The 19,373-nt window shown below is 45.0% G+C and overlaps 1 protein-coding gene and 1 long non-coding RNA gene across 9 annotated transcripts in view; one reads left to right on the top strand and one right to left on the bottom strand.

Moving 5' to 3' along the window:
* The window catches only part of LOC136793824 (uncharacterized), a 36,320-nt gene extending 29,662 nt beyond the window's left edge, over positions 1–6,658 (top strand). Inside the window, exon 2 of the long non-coding RNA XR_010839711.1 lies at positions 6,061–6,658. This is a non-coding gene — a long non-coding RNA (uncharacterized lncRNA). The remainder of the gene's footprint in view (positions 1–6,060) is intronic.
* Positions 1–19,373, bottom strand: part of PML (PML nuclear body scaffold) — a 43,748-nt gene that overhangs the window by 15,522 nt on the left and 8,853 nt on the right. For all 8 annotated transcript variants that reach the window (XR_010839709.1, XM_059058629.2, XM_059058632.2 and 5 more), the window contains exons 3-4: positions 7,719–8,299; positions 6,132–6,202 (exon numbers count right to left, since the gene is read on the bottom strand). Coding sequence is in view for 7 of the 8 variants with exons in the window: in XM_059058629.2 (XP_058914612.1) it covers positions 6,132–6,202; positions 7,719–8,299 (652 nt within the window). In the remaining variant the exon portion in view is untranslated. The remainder of the gene's footprint in view (positions 1–6,131; positions 6,203–7,718; positions 8,300–19,373) is intronic.

Raw genomic sequence — 19,373 nt, 5'->3', positions numbered from 1 at the left:
GGTGGTTGCCAGGGGCTGGGGGAGGGGAAGTGAGGAGTGACTGCTTCATGGGTACTGGGTTTCCTTTTGTGGTAATGAAAGTACTCTGGAACTAGAGGTGGGATGCTTGTACCAGACTGTGAGTGTACTAAATGTCACTGGATAGTACACTTTAAAATAGTTAAAATGGTGAATTTTCTTATGTGAATTTTACAATAAAATTATAGTTTAAAAAAAGAGGATGGTACTATATTACGATTATGGCCAATCTACAGAGAAGGAAACCGAGGCACAAAGAGGTGAAGTGATTTCCTAAGGTCACATACCTAATAAGAGCCTGGACCAGGGCTTGAATCGTGTTTTTGAAATAAAAGTTCCCTTCCTGCACCCACTGTATCCTTTAACATCCCTCTGCACCATCCTTCTCTACCGTGTGACACTGAGGAATAAGCTGGACCTCTTGCTGAAACCAAGTGGGTGACGTGGGGAGTGTCCCTCTGAAAGGGGAGGCCCAGACTCTGGGGCTCAATCCAGGGGCCCTGGCCTGCCACTCCTGCCTGCAATCCTGACCTCTTGGCACCTCACAGCCCCTGTGCGCTCAGTGGATGACCATCCATCAGGAGCCTGAGGTCCATCCACCCAGTGAAGGAAGGGGATTCCCACACAGCTGGAGGGGGCTCTGGGTTGAGCAGAGAAAAGCCAGGCACTGGGCTGTAAGAGGATGAGGCCAGGGAAGTGCTTTCCTCAGGACAAGCTCTGTCCCTCCCGTGTGGTGGGGGACATGGTCAGGCCCACCCTCACGGCGTGAACAGCAGGGATTACCTGGCTGAGCCCAGGCTGGGGAAGGCAGGGAAAGCCCTGCACGACAGGCCATGTGCTGGGGACCTGGACCCTGAGGTGGGGCTCTTCTTGGTATTGAGTGCTTTCATGTGAAATGTGGGCTCCCAAATCATTGGCTATAATGGACTGATTTCCTTTCCTCCTCTTTGCTTCCCGGGTTTCTTTCCTTTATTTTTATTTTTATAAATTTATTTATTTATTTATTTTTGGCTGTGTTGGGTCTTCGTTGCTGTGCGCGGGCTTTCTCTAGTTGTGGTGAGCAGGGGCTACTCTTTGTTGAGGTGCACGGGCTTCTCACTGCGGTGGCTCCTCTTGTTGCAGAGCACGGGCTCTAGGCACGCGGGCTTCCGTAGTTGTGGCACATGGGCTCAGTAGTTGTGGCTCGCGGGCTCTAGAGTGCAGGCGCAGTAGTTGTGGCACATGGGCTTAGTTGCTCCATGGCATGTGGGATCTTCCCGGACCAGGGCTCGAACCCGTGTCCCCTGCACTGGCAGGCGGATTCTTAACCACTGCGCCACCAGGGAAGCCCACCGGGTTTCTTTTTCTCAACATCTTTACAGAAAGGGAGGAGAGCTGGATCAGAGAGCGCACCTGTGTGTGGGAAGGGGAGAGGGGATGATCTCCCAGGTCATATTTTCCCAGGCCTCTAGGGAAAGTACACAATCTCCACAGTACTCTCTGTGCCAGTGTTCTGCAAACTGCAGTTGTGACCCATGAGTGGATCATGAAAGCAATGTCACGACTAGCATTTTTTTGTATTACATAGAATAGTACAGAACAGAAAATTAGAGTACCTCCCATGTTTATAAGCATAATTTGTTTTGCAAAACTTCTGTTTTAGCCACAGGTATGTGCATGTGTATACCCTGTAGGTTACATGTAAAATATGTTTTTTACAGTGGGTGATGGTCAAGAAAGTTTAAACCACTTCACATTCATTAAGATGGCCACTATTAAAAAAAAAGTGTGAATGAGAAATGTAGAGAAATTGGAACCGCTGTGCACTGTCGGTGGTAATGCAGAATATGACGCAGCCACTACAGAAAACTGTATGGCGTTTCCTCAAAAATTAAAAACAGAATTAGTATATGATCCAGCAATTCCACTTCTAGGCAAATTTTATGTTGTATGTATTTGATCACCATTAAAAATGAAAGAGTTGAAAAGGTCCTGGTCTATCCTTCATGTGTGTCTCTTCAAACTGCTGGCATATAAGAGAACCTCTTTCGACCTGGGCTGTGAACTTCCCTAAGACAGGGCTGGGCTCCTCTCCGCCTCTGTCCCATCCTCCCTGACACCCCCTGCAATGTTAATGAAGCAGGGGACACACATGAGGGCTCAATAAAGAAAAAAAATCATGATGACTGATTTATAATTGTTTTACAGTTTTAAAACAATTTATTTTTTTTCCATTGTATTGTGACGTCATTGCAAAAAGAGCCTATGAGAAATAGAGGAGGGAAAATGTCCAAGCCACTGTCCCACCCAAGTGCTCCTAGTTAAGCCTGTTGGTGTTTTTCATCCTCTCTGCCTACAGGCACAGGGTGGCGATGAAAGTACACCAGCAGTTTCAAGAGGGATGAGTGTTGGCCCTAGAAGCCCAGTTCCTGCCTCCTAAGGCAGAAATGTGGGTCTAAGAGTTGCCTTTCTTCTGGCACAACCAGACCATGCCTGCCACCCTCAAGTGGCCACACCTGTCCTTTGCACGCATGGTATGTGACCCACTTCCATTCCCCAGCTCCATCCACCCTCACCCCCAAGCCTATTACCAAAGTGAAAGCAAGAGACTTTGCAGGAAGAGGATTCTTCTGAGGCTCCAAGTTCAAACTGCTTAGTAACTGGTAGTGAGAGGTCACAAGACAAGACCTGGCAAAATGCCTAGACCTTATTCACACAAGAGAGTATGGGCTCTCTTGCTGTTCATTAACCAGCAACTGGCACCTGGAAGACAGTGCAATCTGTGGACCCAGGGCACTTTCAACTATCATTCATATGATTTCTTTGGGGACATTTTTCATTCTAGCACTGTTTGTAATGCCAAAACAACCTAAATAGCCAAGGAGTCAGCTAAAAATAAACCACGCTACATCCACTTAATGGACCACTGTGCAGATGCAAAAAGGCATCAGGAAGCTCCCTGTCTACTGATAAGGTAAGAATTCCCAAATACTGGGGCTTCCCTGGTGGTACAGTGGTTAAGAATCCGCCTGCCAATGCAGAGGACACGGGTTCGAGCCCTGGTCCAAGAAGATCCCACATGCCGTGGAGCAACTAAGCCCGTGCGCCACAACTACTGAAGCCCGTGCCCTAGAGCCCATGCTCTGCAACAAGAGAAGCCACTGCAATGAGAAGCCCACGCACTGCAAAGAAGAGTAGCCCCCACTCACCGCAACCAGAGAAAAGCCCATGCGCAGCAATGAAGACCCAACGCAGCCAAAAAATAAAATAAAATAATAAAATAAAATTTAAAAAAAAGAATTCCCCAATACTACTATGCCTAGGGCACAATACTATGTATATGTGGTACCACACTACTTTTGTACAAAAAAGAAAAAAAAAGTGGAAAGCAAATATATATAGTCATATTTGCTTGTAATTACATAAAGAAATTTTGGAAGGATATGTAAAAATTAAAGATAGGAATATGGGTATAAGAACTGGACAGACAGGGGACAAGGTGGGAGAAAGACATTATTACTTTTAGGTTTTTATTTCTGACCATGTGATTGTATTGCTTATCCAAAAAATGGGCTAACTGAAACTTGAACCATCTGTGCCTCTAAGAGGCTGAGAATGGGAGAGTTTCAGAAAATAAGGAGTGAAGTATGCCTGCAAGTAAAGAACTGAGAGTGTGTGCAAAGCTTATTTTCTTTTATCTGGGCAAAAATTAAAACACATTCCTTGGAACAGAGCTGTTGCCGCCTGTTCTGCAGAGAAACTTTTCTTTTTGAGGGCTGTGGTGAATGGATGAACATACATAATAAAACTCACAAAATATTTTAAAAATATATAAAACAGGGCTTCCCTGGTGGCGCAGTGGTTAAGAATCTGCCTGCCAATGCAGGGGACATGGGTTTGAGCCCTGGTCTGGGAAGATCCCACATGCCACGGAGCAACTAAGCCCGTGAGCCACAACTACTGAGTCTGCGCGTCTGGAGCCTGCGCTCCACAACAGGAGAGGCCGTGACAGTGAGAGGCCTGTGCACCGCGATGAAGAGTGGCCGCCGCTTGCCGCAACTGGAGAAAGCCCTCGCACAGAAACGAAGACCCAACACAGCCAAAAATAAATATATAAATTAAAAAATATATATACATATATATAAAACAAAATTAAAATAAAGTTGCTGGTCAGTCTTAGTGTTTGACAGTATTTGGGGTATTTGGGAAAACAACTGTTACAGTTTTATTGCTCTGAGTAACTGACAAAGCAGAAACTATCCAGTTTTTGTAGCAAAGGTGTCACACGCAAACAAGCAAAATGAATGAAAAAGTCAAATGGTTTGCCTCATTCTCCAAGAGCCGCAACTCAAGCTGAACTGTGAAAGTGGTTTAACACTATCCTAGGTGATCTTTTTTTCCCTCTTCCGGTTTATTTTTTTGTTTGTTTTATTTATAGTCTGATTTAAAACAATCAGATTCAAGTTGGTTAATTTTATGTAACAACCTGACATGATGGAGGAAAACAACCTTTAAAGGGATTGTATCTATGGTTTGATTCACTTAGAAATTTTATTTTCTTATAACTTAAGTGCAATAAAATGTGTTTTTTCATGTTAAAAAAATGGGCTAAAATGTCCTTTTTCAACTTTTTTTTCTTTGGCTGCACCATGTGGCTTGCGGGATGTTGACCCCAGGCCATGGCAGTGAAAGCCTGGAATCCTAACCACTAGATCACCAGAGAACTCCCCTGGTGTTTTTTTGTTTTATTTTTTAAAATGATTTTTGTTTTATTTATTTATTTTTATTGTTTTTCTTTTTTTTTAATGCACCATCTTATTTTATTTATATTTATTTTTTTTAGGGTGTGCTGCGAGGCACATGCAATCTTAGTTCCCCAACCAGGGATCGAACTTGCACCCCCTGTAGTGGAAGTGTGGAGTCTTTACCACTGGACCACCAGGGAGGTTTCCCCCTGGTGTTTTTAACTTTTGTATATAGGTATATGGGAATGCGGTACCCAAGGCAGTTAGGAAGTGGCTTCAAGTCCTGCCCTTAGCTTGCTGTGTGGCCTCAGGTTAAGTCACACTCTCTCTGGGAGCCTTAGCTTCATCCTCTGTACAAGAGAAGGTTAGAATCCAAGATCTCTCCTAGCTTTGAAACTCTCAGATCCTAAGTTCTGCCTCCTAACAGGAAGCCTCTCCTGACTGCCTCAGCCTACAGCAATCTCTCTCTCCTGTAGGCCATGCCATGGCAAAGCTAGAAAGGCTGAACACCCTCACCATAAGACTTGCTTTCCATGGAGGACCAGTCAGTCCTGGGCCCAGATCCTCAATAGGCACGTACACCTGGATGACCAGGATAGGGAGCAGACCAGATGCCCGGTCCAAGAAGAAACTGAAGAAGCCTATCCTGGCAGAGAGGAGCCATGCATGCAAGCACCCAAGAGGACAGGTTAAAGGGATGCCGTTGCATTTCCACCCAGGGATGCACTCTAAGTCAGAGCAGTCCAGAGATGGGAGTGGCTGCCTCAAGAATGAGTGAGCTTCCTGTCCCTGGAGGGTGTGCATGATAGCTGGACAGCCACAGGTCAGGGGTGCTGCAGAGGTAATGCCAACATTAGAGGGAGTGTGGGCACTTCCAAACCCTGAAAACTATGGTTCTTGGAACTATGCTGGCCCTGAAATCACACCGATAGAACCCAGGCTGCTGTGATCACTGTCTGACTCCTGGCCCCATTCTTCATTTGTCTCCAAGATCCATGTGTGGGGGGAGACGAGAGGAAGGTCCACATACCTGGGGTGGGGCACACGGAGGGGAAGGTCATCTGCCACATCTATCAAGGGCCTGCCTACCAGCCACCACCTCCTTTATCTCCTGTCCATCCCTGGGCCTAACCCCTCCTGAACCCATCAAGAGCTACTCTGGCATTTAGGAGCCCAGAGCCAGCCAGCCAGCCCTTCCTTTGTTCCCTCCCACTGAAGGCTCCAGTCCAGGTCCTTGCTGTCCCTCTCTCAGGTGCTCTCCCTCCTCTACTGCCTGCAGACACAGGGAGAGCAAGTCTCAGTTTCCTTCCTTTCACAGGGGAACGAACTCTCAACCCACCTGACCGGCAGGACATACCACCTCCCCTTCAGACCTCAAGCCCATCTCACCAGGTCAACGTCAAAAGTGTCTCTGGGAGTGTGGGCAGCTTCTGGGCTGGCTCTCCTGGAAACGGCTGCATCTGGAGAACACAGAGAAGGTCACAAGCAGGTCAGAGACATCCTTGGTGAGAAGCATCCTGTCTCCGGACAGTGACAAAGGAAACATCCCTGGTGCTCTTCCTGGAGACCCCATTCTCCAGGGCCTCTGGCAGCACTGGGGAAGCTCCATGGAGAGGCTGTAATTGGAAAGAAAGCTCCCTGACTGCAATGGGCATGAACTCGGCCAGAAGGAAGAGAGAGGTAGCACTAGAGAGTGCTTGTCTTTGGCTCCAAACCCCAAGCACAGCTCTCTCCATCTTGGGGCTACCACCAAGGCAAAGCATGGACAATCCTAACACCGTTACTGCTCACTGATTTCTCCGCATGGTGAGAGCTCCGTGATACTCTTCTGACCTGCACCCCGTTTTTATTAAATCTAAATCTCTCATACTTCAGAATAAAATAACTCCTTTCTCTGCCACTTCCCGGTTACAACACCCAAGGCAAGCTGTTTAAACTCTATGCAGGTCATTTCCTGTACATGGGGTAACAGTCACCACCTAGGTGGAGAAGGCACAAGTCCATGCCCACTCTAGTACTGCACTTTTATAAGCCCATGTCCACTACCTCCAAGGGCAGGAGTGAGCAAGGCCTCCATTACTGGCACCTACCTGAGAACCTTCGGATTCTGTAAGCCTCCCTCCCCTTACCCAGTAAGGGCGTCCTCACACCAGCTGACCAGAACTCAGAGTCCAGCTTAGAGATTTTGTCAAAGAGCCATTAAAGCCTCCCCACCCTGGAGGCCCTCTTGTGCACCCCAACCCCCCTGATACCTCCAGCTCCTATAAAGGTGCTGCAACTCCTGGATTTGTATTGCAGAGCCAAGCACTGTCTCATTCCTCAGCTATGTAATGTGCCCCAACCTTGTCTCCCAGTTGAACTGGACAACTCCAGGTTAGGAACTGGTGTGCTGTCTCCATACTTCCCAAGTGCCCAGTACAAGGCAGGGCCCATAAAGGTTGGCAGCTGGTTCAGATGGCGGGCCATCCCAGGGGAAAAAGTCCTCCTCCACTGAGCCCTAGCATGGTTCTGGGTAAGCACCCAACCACAGGGGATAGGGGGAGTGGTTTTCAGCCCCTCTGCCCATACCTCATGTTCCAGTTAACTTCTCTGTTGCTGGACACAGGTGGCTTAAGAGAACCTACTGAAGTGGTTGGTCCCTCTGGGGCTAAAATGATACAGGGTCTGGTTCTCAGCTTTGTCGTTTCTTAACTTCCTCTGGGGTCACAAGATCGCAGCTAATCCATAGGGCCTTGTAAATCAGTCAAACGTGACCCCTCTGGGTGGCTGCAGCCTCGTGTCAGTGCCTCCTCTCCCCCAGATTTATCCTGCACCCTGTAACCTATGATGTGATCAAACCCAAGAGACTTAATAAAAACCCCACAGTTTCCTTTTCTGTCATATGGAACTGATCTTCTCCACCCCACCTTTCCTAAGGGGCAGCGGCAAGGCCCAAGCCCTTAAACGGCAAACAGGCCAGCCATGAGGGTGGCTTACCTGTGCCCTGGGTGATACAAGAGACGAGATCCTGCAGGCGCACCTTGAATTCGTCAAAGCTGTCCGTGCGCACGGCAGATCGCAGGTTCTGGGGCTCCTCCTGGCGCAGCTGGTGGAGTGCCTTGCGCAGGAAGCCGTGCATGTCCAGCACCTCCTGGTCGGAAGCATAGAGCTTCATTCTCTGCACAAGCACGCTGCCCGTACGGATGCGCTGCAGCACAGCATCCAGGCGGCCCAGTTGGCCTGCTATCTCTTCGTAATTGCGCTGGTACCGTGCATTCACCTCCTCCAGCAGTTGGCGCTCCCGCTGCAGCACGTGCTCCACCACCTGGCGCACGCGCGCGCGGATCAGCTCCTCGATGTCCGTGCGCACGCGGCCCAGCTGGCTGATGGCCAAGCTCATTTGCGCCTGCGCCGCGCCAAAGGTGCGGTCCTGCTCCTGCAGGTCCTGGGTCATGACGTCCAGCTCCTCCTGCCGCTGCTGGATCTCCGTCCTGATGTCGCACTTGAGCTCGCTGTGGCCCCTATCCAGGAGCGCGCACGAGCAGCACAGCGGCTTGGAGCAGCCTCGGCAGTAGATGCTGCGGACACATTAAGGCTGGTCTGATTTAGGGCTCGCCTGCTTTTTTCCTCTTTATATTCGTTATTAAATTCCTCGTCAAAAATTACAAAACTTTGAATCATGGTATGTTTCTACATTCGTGCTTTTCTCAATTCAGTGTTTGTGGTTATGGTGATAGTATCCAAACTACCAATAAAACGTATTAGAACATCAAAAGTTACTAAACTAATAATAGCTAGCCTCCATCCGTGAAACAATGCAAAGACGTACAACAAGAAAGTTAATCATCTCTTCCCAGCGTTTCTGAATTTCCTTTCCCCACCTCGGAGGCAACCAGGTGAGCACCCTGGGTGCATCCTTCACACCTCTCTCTATTCAAACAGCTTTACATAAATATCCAGACTGTGCTGCTGCTAGCAGAATTCTAAGGACTTGATACATTTCATTCCACTTAATCCTCCCTAGGGTTTCTTAAGGGAGAATTACTGTTATCCTCATTTGACAGATAAAGAAACCAAGACATTCAGAGTTTAAATAATTGGCTCAAATATCTACAACAGTTTTGGGCAGGTTGATGTTCTTAAAAAAAATAAGAGCATGCTAAACCTTTGTAACTTCCTCCTTTAATTGAACTTTTGTTCAGGACACTCCTCTAGGTCTACAAGTATGGATCTGAAGTATTCTCGTTAATAGCTTCTTTACACTCCAGATGGACCACACTGATTCATTCATCCTGTTAATGGACATTCCAGTGATTTCCTGTTTGTGCATTTTCCCCCAATATGCACAATGCTTTCTGTAGCCTAATGCATGCATCCTTTTGTTTCTATGAAATACATTACAAAATAATAGGATTGCTAGATCAAAGAGTATGTATATTTTTATTTATTTAATACATTTTAGCCAGCAGACACTTCCATAGCATTTACTATGTGTCAGACGCTATTATAAGCATTTGACAAATATCAACTCATTTAATCCTTCTAACAATCCTATGGAGTGGGGATTATTATTATCCCTATTTTAAGGATGGAGAAACTGAGCAAGAGGTACAATAACTTGTCCAAGGTCACACATAATTAGTAAGTGGTAGAGTCCAGATGCAAATTGTAGTAGGCAGAATAATGGCCCCCATCCAAGTACTAATTCCTGGAACCTGAATATGGTACCTTACATGGCAAAAGAGACTTGACAGGTGTGATTACATTAAGGATCTTGAGATGGGAAGATTATTCTGGATTATCTGGGTGGCCCCAATTTAACCACAAGAGTCCTCACAAAGGAAAGAGGCAGGAGGCAGGAGAGTGAGAGAAGGGAGAGGTGATGATGGAAGTAGAGGTCACAGTGACACTATCCTGCTGGCTTTGAAGATGGAAGGGGATCATGAAATACAGAATGCAGGCAGCCTCTAGAAGCTGGAAAAGGCAAGAAAATGGATTCTCCTCAAGAGCCTCCAGAAGGAACACAGCCCTACTGACGTCTTGATTTTTGCTCAGTGAGACCCATTTCAGACTTCTGACCTCCAGAGGTACAAAACGATATATCTCTAATGGTTTAGGTCCCTAAATCTGTGGTAAATGTTACAGCAGCAACAGGAAACTAATATAAAAACCCAAGCAGCCTGGCTCAGAGTCCATGCTCTGAAACACTGCAGTGCTGCTTCTTCAAATATTACCAGGAAAAATATTAGTTACTTCCCTAAAAATACTGCTGTAATTTACTCTCACCAGCAATGAAAATAATAAGTTAGCCCACCTGAGGCCAGGAGAAAGGATTTTAGCTGGGACCACTTTGGCCTTAATTACTGAGATCAACTTGTCCCAGAACTGCCAGCAGAGAGCCTGCTGGCCGACCCAATTCTAAAATCTTGATACCAGGTACTAGTCCTCAGTTTGCCAGCTCTCAACCTTCCCAAGTCACCCAAGGTGGTAAGGTCCCAGGGCTTGACCCTCCTGCTCAAACACAGGAGACTTATGCCACGCTAGCAAAGCTTTTCTGGAGACAGAAAAGTATGTGGAAAGTGGGATGGGGATTGCCACTGGGTCATGAGCCTTGAGCTCCTCCAGCCTCAGGAAATCGGATCTAAGTAACAGAGACCCACATCACCCAGAGGCAGGGCCGGTGGCTGTGGTAAGTGGCAGGTGGAGCAGAGAAAAAAGCTGGGCAGATGTGGATCTGACCTCAGCTCTGTGCCCTTCCTTGGCAGGTCATTTAACCTCTCTGCACCTCAGTTTTCTTACCTGTAAAATAGAGATAATTCCTACCTCATATGGGAGTGCTGGAGAGGATCAAATGAGGTAAACCCTACATGAATGTTTTTGAAAAAGACTATGATTATAATTGCCTGAAATATTAGTGCTCCCTAATTAGACACTACTAATGAGAAATGTTAAGCAATTGTGAAAGGAATGAATAACTCTACAGAGGACAATTTGGCAGTATTCATCAAAATTACAAATGTATTTATCCTTTGACCCAGCACTCTCCCTTCTAGATATCTTTTCTACAGCTCTATCTCCATACATGAAAAATGACATTTGTACAAGGTAACACAGTCCATAATAGCAAAGAATAGAAACAACCTAAGTGCCCATCACTAGGCAATGAGTTACATAAATTACAATGCACCCATACAATGTAGTACTATGCAGCTGAAAAAACCTGAGGAAGTTCATTATATATGATTATATATATTATTATATATATAATATATATATATATTATATATATTATTCCTATTATATATGGAAAAATCTCTCTGGCAAAATAAGGATAATAATAGGAGTATTAGGAGGATTCGATGAGTTAATATATATAAAAGGTTAGAACAGTGACTACCATATAATGTGTTCAATTATAACAATGTATATTTTAAGTAAAAAAATCAAGGCGTAGAAGTGTATTATAGGGGACCTCCCCTGGTGGCACAGTGGTTAAGAATCTGCCTGCCAATGCAGGGGACATCGGTTCGATCCCTGGGCCGGGAAGATCCCACATGCCATGGAGCAACTAAGCCCGGGCGCCACAACTACTGAGACTGCATGCCACAACTACTAAAGCCCGTGCGCCCTAGAGCCCGTACACCACAATTACTGAAGCCTGTGCGCATAGAGCCCATTCCCCGCAACAAGAGAAGCCACCGCAATGAGATGCCTGAGCACCACAATGAAGAGTAGCCCCCGCTCGCCGCAACTAGAGAAAGCCCACGCGCATCAACAAAGACCCAACGCAGCCAAAAAAAAAAAAAAAAACACAAGTGCATTATAGGACGCTGCCTTTTGTGTAAGAATGGAGAAAAATAAGAATATATTCATATTTGATTGCATTTGAATAAAGAAACCTTGGAAGGATACAAATTAATAAAAGTATTTACAGGATGGGGCAGGGAAGAGGTAGAGTGAGGCATTTCACTTTATGCCTTTTAGGTTGCTCTCATGTTTGAACCTTGTGAATGTATTGATATTAGCTATGTTTTTAATTAAAGAACAGAATTCTACTAGATGTGGGCAATTAGATAGGCTATAGAAATAAAGGGAGAACTAGAACCAGTTGTCATTTTCCTAGCTTTGGATCCATGGGAGAGGGGCTGAGACCGAGGTGAGTGACCCTTCCTTAGAAAGAGTGCTCCGGGCCTGGGAATGGGACCCCTAGGGTGGCCTGGCTGGAGGGAGAGCAAGACTTGCTGGGGGGACCACAGTCTCTGCTGGGTCCTCTTCTTAAGCCCCTTCTGCCCCAAATGGGGTCTCCCCAGGGAAACCAGCCACCTCTGCCCCTCTGGATGGAAGGAGACAATTGGCTTCAGGTCTCTGTTGAGAGGCCTGCGTCAGACGCCCTGGGGTCCAAAGCCCCCAACTTTCTGATAAGACTGAGGTGCAAACCCTGAATCAGAATGACCCATTGTGGGCCTGCCACCCAAGACCAAGGATGACCTCCTTGGCCTATGGTTTCTTCACCCTCATTCAAAGGACGCTTACTGAGCACCCACTGTGTGCTTGGCACTTTTGGGGGAGACAGAGGTGAGGTGGGCACCTACCCACAAGGAGCTCCATGACAAGGACCCAGACTAACACAGACAGAGGTGTAGTAGCTCTGGAAAGCAAAAGGGCACTTATTTGCTTCTGGAACACTCGAAAGAATGAACTAAAACACCACGGAATCAATAAGAAGTTGCTCAGCAAAGTGGCTGGATTATACCAGAATTAAGAGAAGAAAACAGCTTAATTCTATTCCAGCAAAGCAAATGAAAAGAAATACGGAAAAATTTTCCATGTTCTCATTCACAACAGCAATTTTAAAAATGCTTAAAAAAATACCTACACATAATCCTAGCAAGAAATACATAGAACTTATATGGAGTAAATGACAAAAACCCACTAAGAGAGAAAGTCTAAAAACAGAAAAGTGTATCAAGGTCTTGACTGGAGAGACTAAATAGTATAATATTAATTTTCCTCAAGTTAATATAAAGGTTTAAAGCAATTTGAGCCAAATTACAAATGAGATTTTAAAACTTAACCAACTGATTCTAAATTTCACATGATGCAAAAAAAGAAAAAAGAATAAATTTCACACAAAGGAGTAAACAGATCAAATAGCTAGGAAATTTTTTGAAAAATCAGTGTAAGGAAGGGGATTTTCTCTGCCACTGACAACATTATAGAACTACCATTATTAAAAGTGTATATACCAGTCTAATAGTCAAGAGAAAGATCAGCACAACAGACCAGATAGTCCTGAAAGAGGCCCTGGCATCTATCAGAATGTAATATTTTATATAATAAAGAAAGCATCCCAAACTAATGGACATTAAAGGATTTTCAACAATTAGATCATGAAAACTGGCTACGGAGGGGGGAAATAAATCAAGTTAGAGCTGTGCTTCATATACTACACCAAGATATATTTTTGATGAATCAGAGTTAAATATGAAAAATAACACCATGGAGATATAATAGTTGACTATTTACTCTCATGACAGTAAAGACCTTATAACCACTGAAGAAGTGAAAGAAATCATACTATCAACAGATGCAGCTGCCTGAAAATTCAAAACTATCTATTTTTTGGAAAGACATTCATGACCTCCTATTATAAGAAAAGCACACTTTGTAACACTAAGTGTTGTTCCTTCTGTTTTAGATGATTATAGAGACAGCAGGAAGGAAAGGAAAAAGTCTAGACTGATAGTAGTTACCTCTTTCTCTTCCTCCCTCCCCCTTTTAACTTATTAAGATTCTCCAAAGGTTTCCATAATCAATTCTAAACAAATGAGTTTGGACTTTAAATAGGAGGCAATGGGGAACCGTAAAAGAACATCCCCTCTAGGAATTACAACAAGCTCTTTCTCTTCTGCCTTGTGATATATTGTTTTGTTTATCCCTGTTCAGGGAATTGCATGATTAATATTTTAATAGAAACCCCAACATGTTTCCTGGGTTCTCAGTCTTCCCATCCAAAAGCTGCCTGTGTCTAAACCGCCATCCCAGAGGCCACGTGACAGCAGACAGGGCATGGGTTCTGGAGGCGGCCCGACCTAGGCCTGAATCTGAGCTCTTCCACAATTCCTAGCTGTGAGGCCTTGAATAAATTTCTTTCTCTCTCTGAGTCTTAATTTCCCCATCTATACAATGGGCATAAGGATGCTCTCTCATAGACTGTTACAAAGACGAGGGGCTGGTGTTTGTGAAGTGACCAGCACAGTGCCAGATACACATTGGACATTCTGGAGCTGTGAAAGAAGAGGGGGCATTAACCACACATGTACATGTGGCAGGGGAGAGCCCTGCTGCTGGTGGGTGAGCCTCTCAACCTCAGGCGGTAAGGAAACATCACCACTGAGTGTGGTCTCTGGGCTGTTCCCTTCCCAGTAGGGACATGCTGCCCTAGACCAGCCACACTTCCCAATAGGACCAGAGCAGCATGGCACTTCTGCTGTCCTAGGAAACAGGGTAACTCAGAATGCAGGAAGCAAAAATCCTATGAAAACAGGACTAGTGGAGGAGAGATGGCCCCAGAGCAAAACTCCAGGGCAGGACCTGGCTTGCTTGAATGGTGACGGAAAAACTCTCCACTTCACGGCCCCTATCTCAACAAGGGTTGACGGGAGCTCTCACTTTGGTGGAGTATGGAAAGGAGCAGCCTCCTTTGGAAATTCAAATAATTAGCTAGAGAGTAATTAAGGGGATCTGTCAGTCATTTACACAGTAGTATGGATGCATTTAATGAGGCTGTTTTCCTGCCATCTCCAGGGTGACACAGTTGAGGAAATAAGATTTCTGAAGCCAGGAGAGGAGATGTGTAATTGTAGAGACTGGGATGCTCAAAGAGAGTGAAAGCATTATTGCTGTTGACCTCCCCTCCTGCAACTATTCATTAGTTGAGAAGGTGGTGACAGAGATAGGAAAACCTGCGGTCTCAGAGAGGACGATAACATAAGTTAAGAGAAGCAGCAAAGAGGGACTTCCCTGGTGGCTCAGCAGTTAAGAATCCGCCTGCCAATGCAGGGGACACGGGTTCGAGACCTGGTCTGGGAAGATCCCACATGTCACGGAGCAACTAAGTCCGTGCGCCACAACTACTGAGCCTGTGCTCTGGAGACCACGAGCCATAATTACTGAGCCCACGCGCGGCAGCTACTGAAGCCTGCGTGCCTAGAGCCTGCGCTCCTCAACAAGAAAAGCCACCACAGTGAGAAGCCCGCACACCACAACGAAGAGTAGCCCCTGCTCGCCGCAACTAGAGTAAAGCCCATGAGCAGCAACGAAGACCCAAAGCAAACAAAAGTAAATAAATTAAATAAATTTTAAAAAAAGAGAAGCAGCAAAGAAAGAGGAGAGGAGGAAGCCTTGTCTATCTCACACTATGGTCTTATGCTGGTCCCATACCCAAGAAAGAGGAAGAGAAGTTTGTAGTTTTCCTTCCCCATTCCTTTCTATGTAGGTCTCTGCTTTCAAGACTGGCACGTCCATGGTGGACAGTGTTCTGCTGGGCCATGTCACTCATTCAGCAGGTAGCAGGTGCACTGCTGCATGGGTGCCCTGCCTCTCCTGCCCTCTCTATGGCAGTGAATGTCACTACTGTTCAAAGGCGACTCAAGCCAAAGATCAAGGGAAATTCCAGATTCCTCCCCTCTTCGACTGCTTCAACAATAACTCATTATTAAGTCTTGTTAAGGTCTACCTTCATTTACTTAAAAAAAAATTACGGAGTACCAGCTATGTACAGGTATGGGGCTAGAATGTAGAGATGATTAAGGTAGAATTCTGGTTCCTAAATCTGTCACATCAGTTCCCATTGATACTGCCTTTGTTCTTGCCCCAATTATGGCTTATCTCCTTTAGCACTGTGCCTCTGGTCTCTCCAATCAAACTTTCCCAGTGCCACCACATGGTATTTCTAAAATGTGATCATCTGGGAATTCCCTGGCAGTCCAGTGGTTAGGACTCCATGCTTTCACTACCAAGGGCCCTGGTCTGATCCCTGGTCGGGGAACTGAGATCCCACAAGCTGCATGGAGCAGCCAAAAAAAAAAAAAAGAAAAGTGATTATCACCATACACTGAGGTGACTGCAATAATGCCCCTTGGAAGTACAGTCAGAATATTATCAAGTGCAAGAAATATCTTAAGTAACACATAAGTAATATGTTAATGAAGGAGATTCAATTTTTGAACAGAGTTAGATCACTTGGGCAAATTCACTGAGTTTTATAATAATGCACTATAATTATATAGTATTGGATATTAGTGAACATGAACACAATTTGGATTTACATGCCAGTAAATGTTGCAAGAGGACAAAGCAAAGTCTATCACATAGATAAGTACAGTGATTACTTATTAATCTGATTAAGCTATTTCATTTAAATCCAACCTAATTTCAATAAATAAAACAGCAAAAGAGATGGAAATAGCTGAAACAATCAATTAACTAAAGCCATAAATAAGAAAAATGCTATTGGATATTAAGGTAACAATAACTTAATACTGTTTTAAATAACATATGGTATAAACAGACAGCTCTTCTATTTAGTTGTACCTATCTCAAAATACCTCCCCAACTCTAACAGCTTTGGCAGAACAAATCCAAACTGTAAAACATGCCAAAGTGGGCTTCCCTGGTGGTGCAGTGGCTGAGAATCTGCCTGCCAATGCAGGGGACACAGGTTCGATCCTTGGTCCGGGAAGATCCCACATGTCGTGGAGCAACTAAGCCCATGTGCCACAACTCCTGAGCCTGTGCTCTAGAGCCGGTGAGCCACAACTAGTGAGCCCACGTGCCACAACTACTAAAGCCCACGCACCTAGAGCCAGTGCTCCACAAGAGAAGCCACCGCAATGAAAAGCCTGCACACCGCAACGAAGAGTAGCCCCCGCTCGCCGCAACTAGAGAAAGCCCACACACAGCAATGAAGACCCAACACAGCCAAAAATAAAAAAATTAAATAAACAAACTTATTTTTTAAAAAATGCCAAAGCAGGCATTTGTTACAAAATTCAATGACTATCAAGTTAATCATTAAATGTTAACAGAATCTGGTGACATAGGAAACAAGCAGTAACTCCTTATGTGACACAAACAATTTTGATATTCTCCAGAAGTACTTTTATTAAAATAGGTATAAAATGATTTTATGTAACTCTGAGTGTATACTGTGGTTCTGATCTTTGTTACTCATTCAATACTCACTAAATATTTAAGTTTCCCCGAAACTGTGGTAATACTCTTAAGATTACTAATCAGAAAAAAAATAAAATCATAAATTAAAAACTGTAATACTAATGGTAATAGAGCAAGAGGAAAATGAGAAGGAAAGGAAGAGGAAGAAAGAGGAGGGGTTATGTAAGAAAATTTCATTGAAATAAACAGAATTTTTAAACTAAAGGAGCAAGCGGGTTTCAGAATAATTTGATACAATATGTTCCACACCAAGACAGCTTGGTTAAATTGATAAACTTAGAGAATGAAAAATATCTTTAGGCATCGAGACAGAAAAAGCAAATAAATTTGGCCTCAGGCCTCTCCTGGTGGATGTCTGATGCTGGAAGATAATGCAGCAAAGTCTACAAAGCTCTAAAGGAAAGACCATGACCAGGTATATTCCACCCAGCCAAGATGTCATGCATGCATAAAAGCAACTGACAGACATTCTCAACACCAAGACACTCTAAGACGTCAGAACACAGAAGTCCTTCTTGAGAAAAACTGCTGATTGCCAACATCCATCCAACCAAGAGCTGAATCAAAACAAAGAATCCATGAAAAGTGGTGTTAAAGTGAAAGGACCAGTGCTGTGCATTAGAGCCATTGTGACATGGAACCAAGACTACAAACATGGGAGTGGACCGTCCTGATCTTTCACGGCAAAGACTTTGTTACTGTCTAAAATGGATGCAATTCATTAAAAACAAACTATAATGACTCCAGCCTCTTGATGCCTTAGTAATTTTTTTGCTTAATCTTAGAGAGGTCTTTTAGGAAATATTTTAGGATGAAGAAATATTTCTTTGAAGTTTAGCAAGTCTAATTTTACTTTAGTATCTTTTTCTTTCATCAAAGTCAAGGAAAATTAAATTTAACATTGCTGAAATAGCATGCTTCCTTTGAATAAGGTAATTGTAAGGGAACATACACTCTGAGCTCCAGACAAGCAACTTGTAGAACTCTTTTTTTGCAACTTGGCCGGGTTGTTAATTGAAAACTACCTGTATGTGGAGGCCGGCAGCACCAGGACAGACTTTGCAGAGTCTGCAGTCAGGAAATCCTGCGTCCTGTCCTGGCCCTGGCTTGGATAAGATCTCCTATTTGGGGATGAGCTCCCATTAATGTTTGGGCCTCTTGCAACAATTCTCTCTTCCTCAATAATCTTATAGGAGGGTCTAGGAATTAAGGTAACAACACAGGAAAAAACACCTCAAAATACAGGAAGGTGCTTTATTGTGTTAAGAAGAGGTCAAATTCAACCAGAAGAGCCCATTCTCTGACCGTATTGGAAAAAGTTTCAGTTTCCTATTGAAAGGCACTGCCCAGGTACCAAGGGATCAGGGAGCGTCACTCAAGGCTGGTTTTAAGCCTGTCCCCTGCACTCTGGTTCCTGCCACCACTGCATGATGTCTACCTCTGCCCTGAACCCTCCCCTGGGCTGCCCAGGATGCCTCTCCCCACCTGTTGCCAATCATTCCAACTTCTGGTCTTGGGAGAGCTCTTTTCCCAGTTTATGATCTCATCATATGTCTCAAACTTGAATAACAGGTCTTTCGTATTCCCCACTCAACTGTAACTAAACCTCTTCCCACTACAAGTTTTGATGGTCCTGGATTAATTCCCCTACCCCATCCAGCCAAGCTTTGGGATCTGACACCCCAACATGGGTCTCAGCTCCAACGACAGTCCTAAACCCCCATTACCCTTGGCTGCAAGGCACTCCCCAGCGCTCCCCAGCACATGTGATGAAAAGGCTGGCAGCCACCTTGACCTCCAAGTCAGGCAGGCCATGGCCGTGTGAGACTCTGGCCTTCTCCCCATGCTGCCACCTCTGCATTCTTGCAGGCCTCACCCCCACCTGCACCATGGCTCAGCCTCCTAATGTGGCTCCCTTTCCCCAGGTCCAGGTTCTTTGCTTCAGTTCCGCTTGGGTCATATATCCAACAGTAAAGGTGGTAAATCTCAAATTCTTTATGGAATAGGGTAAAATGTAAATAAGCATGCATCCAAAGAAAAAAAATCCTGGTCTCCTTGCTCCTAAACTTGCCCACTTCAATCCAAGTACCAGAGTGCAGAAAGAGGATCTGAACATCATCCCACTCTCTGCCTTAATAACACCAGTGGGTTTCCAACAGAGTCCCCAAAGGTCCATTCACACTGTGTTCTACAGGATACTCACTGGTACAAGAGTAAACTGCAGGAAAACGGAGCAAACTGAGAACATTCTTTGTCCCGGATATTGTAGGATAGAGTCCGAACTCCTCCAACTCTCCCATGTTTAACACTAGCTCACCCTTAGCCCTCGTGCACAGCCTTTACTTGCAGTTCCTGAAATGCAGCAGACTTGCTGGTGCCTCTGCCTTTGTACATGCTCCCTCCCCTTTCCGCTTC

The sequence above is a fragment of the Kogia breviceps genome, chromosome 3 (assembly GCF_026419965.1).
Source record: "Kogia breviceps isolate mKogBre1 chromosome 3, mKogBre1 haplotype 1, whole genome shotgun sequence".
NCBI lineage: Eukaryota > Metazoa > Chordata > Mammalia > Artiodactyla > Physeteridae > Kogia > Kogia breviceps.
This window is presented reverse-complemented; position numbering and strand designations above follow the sequence as displayed.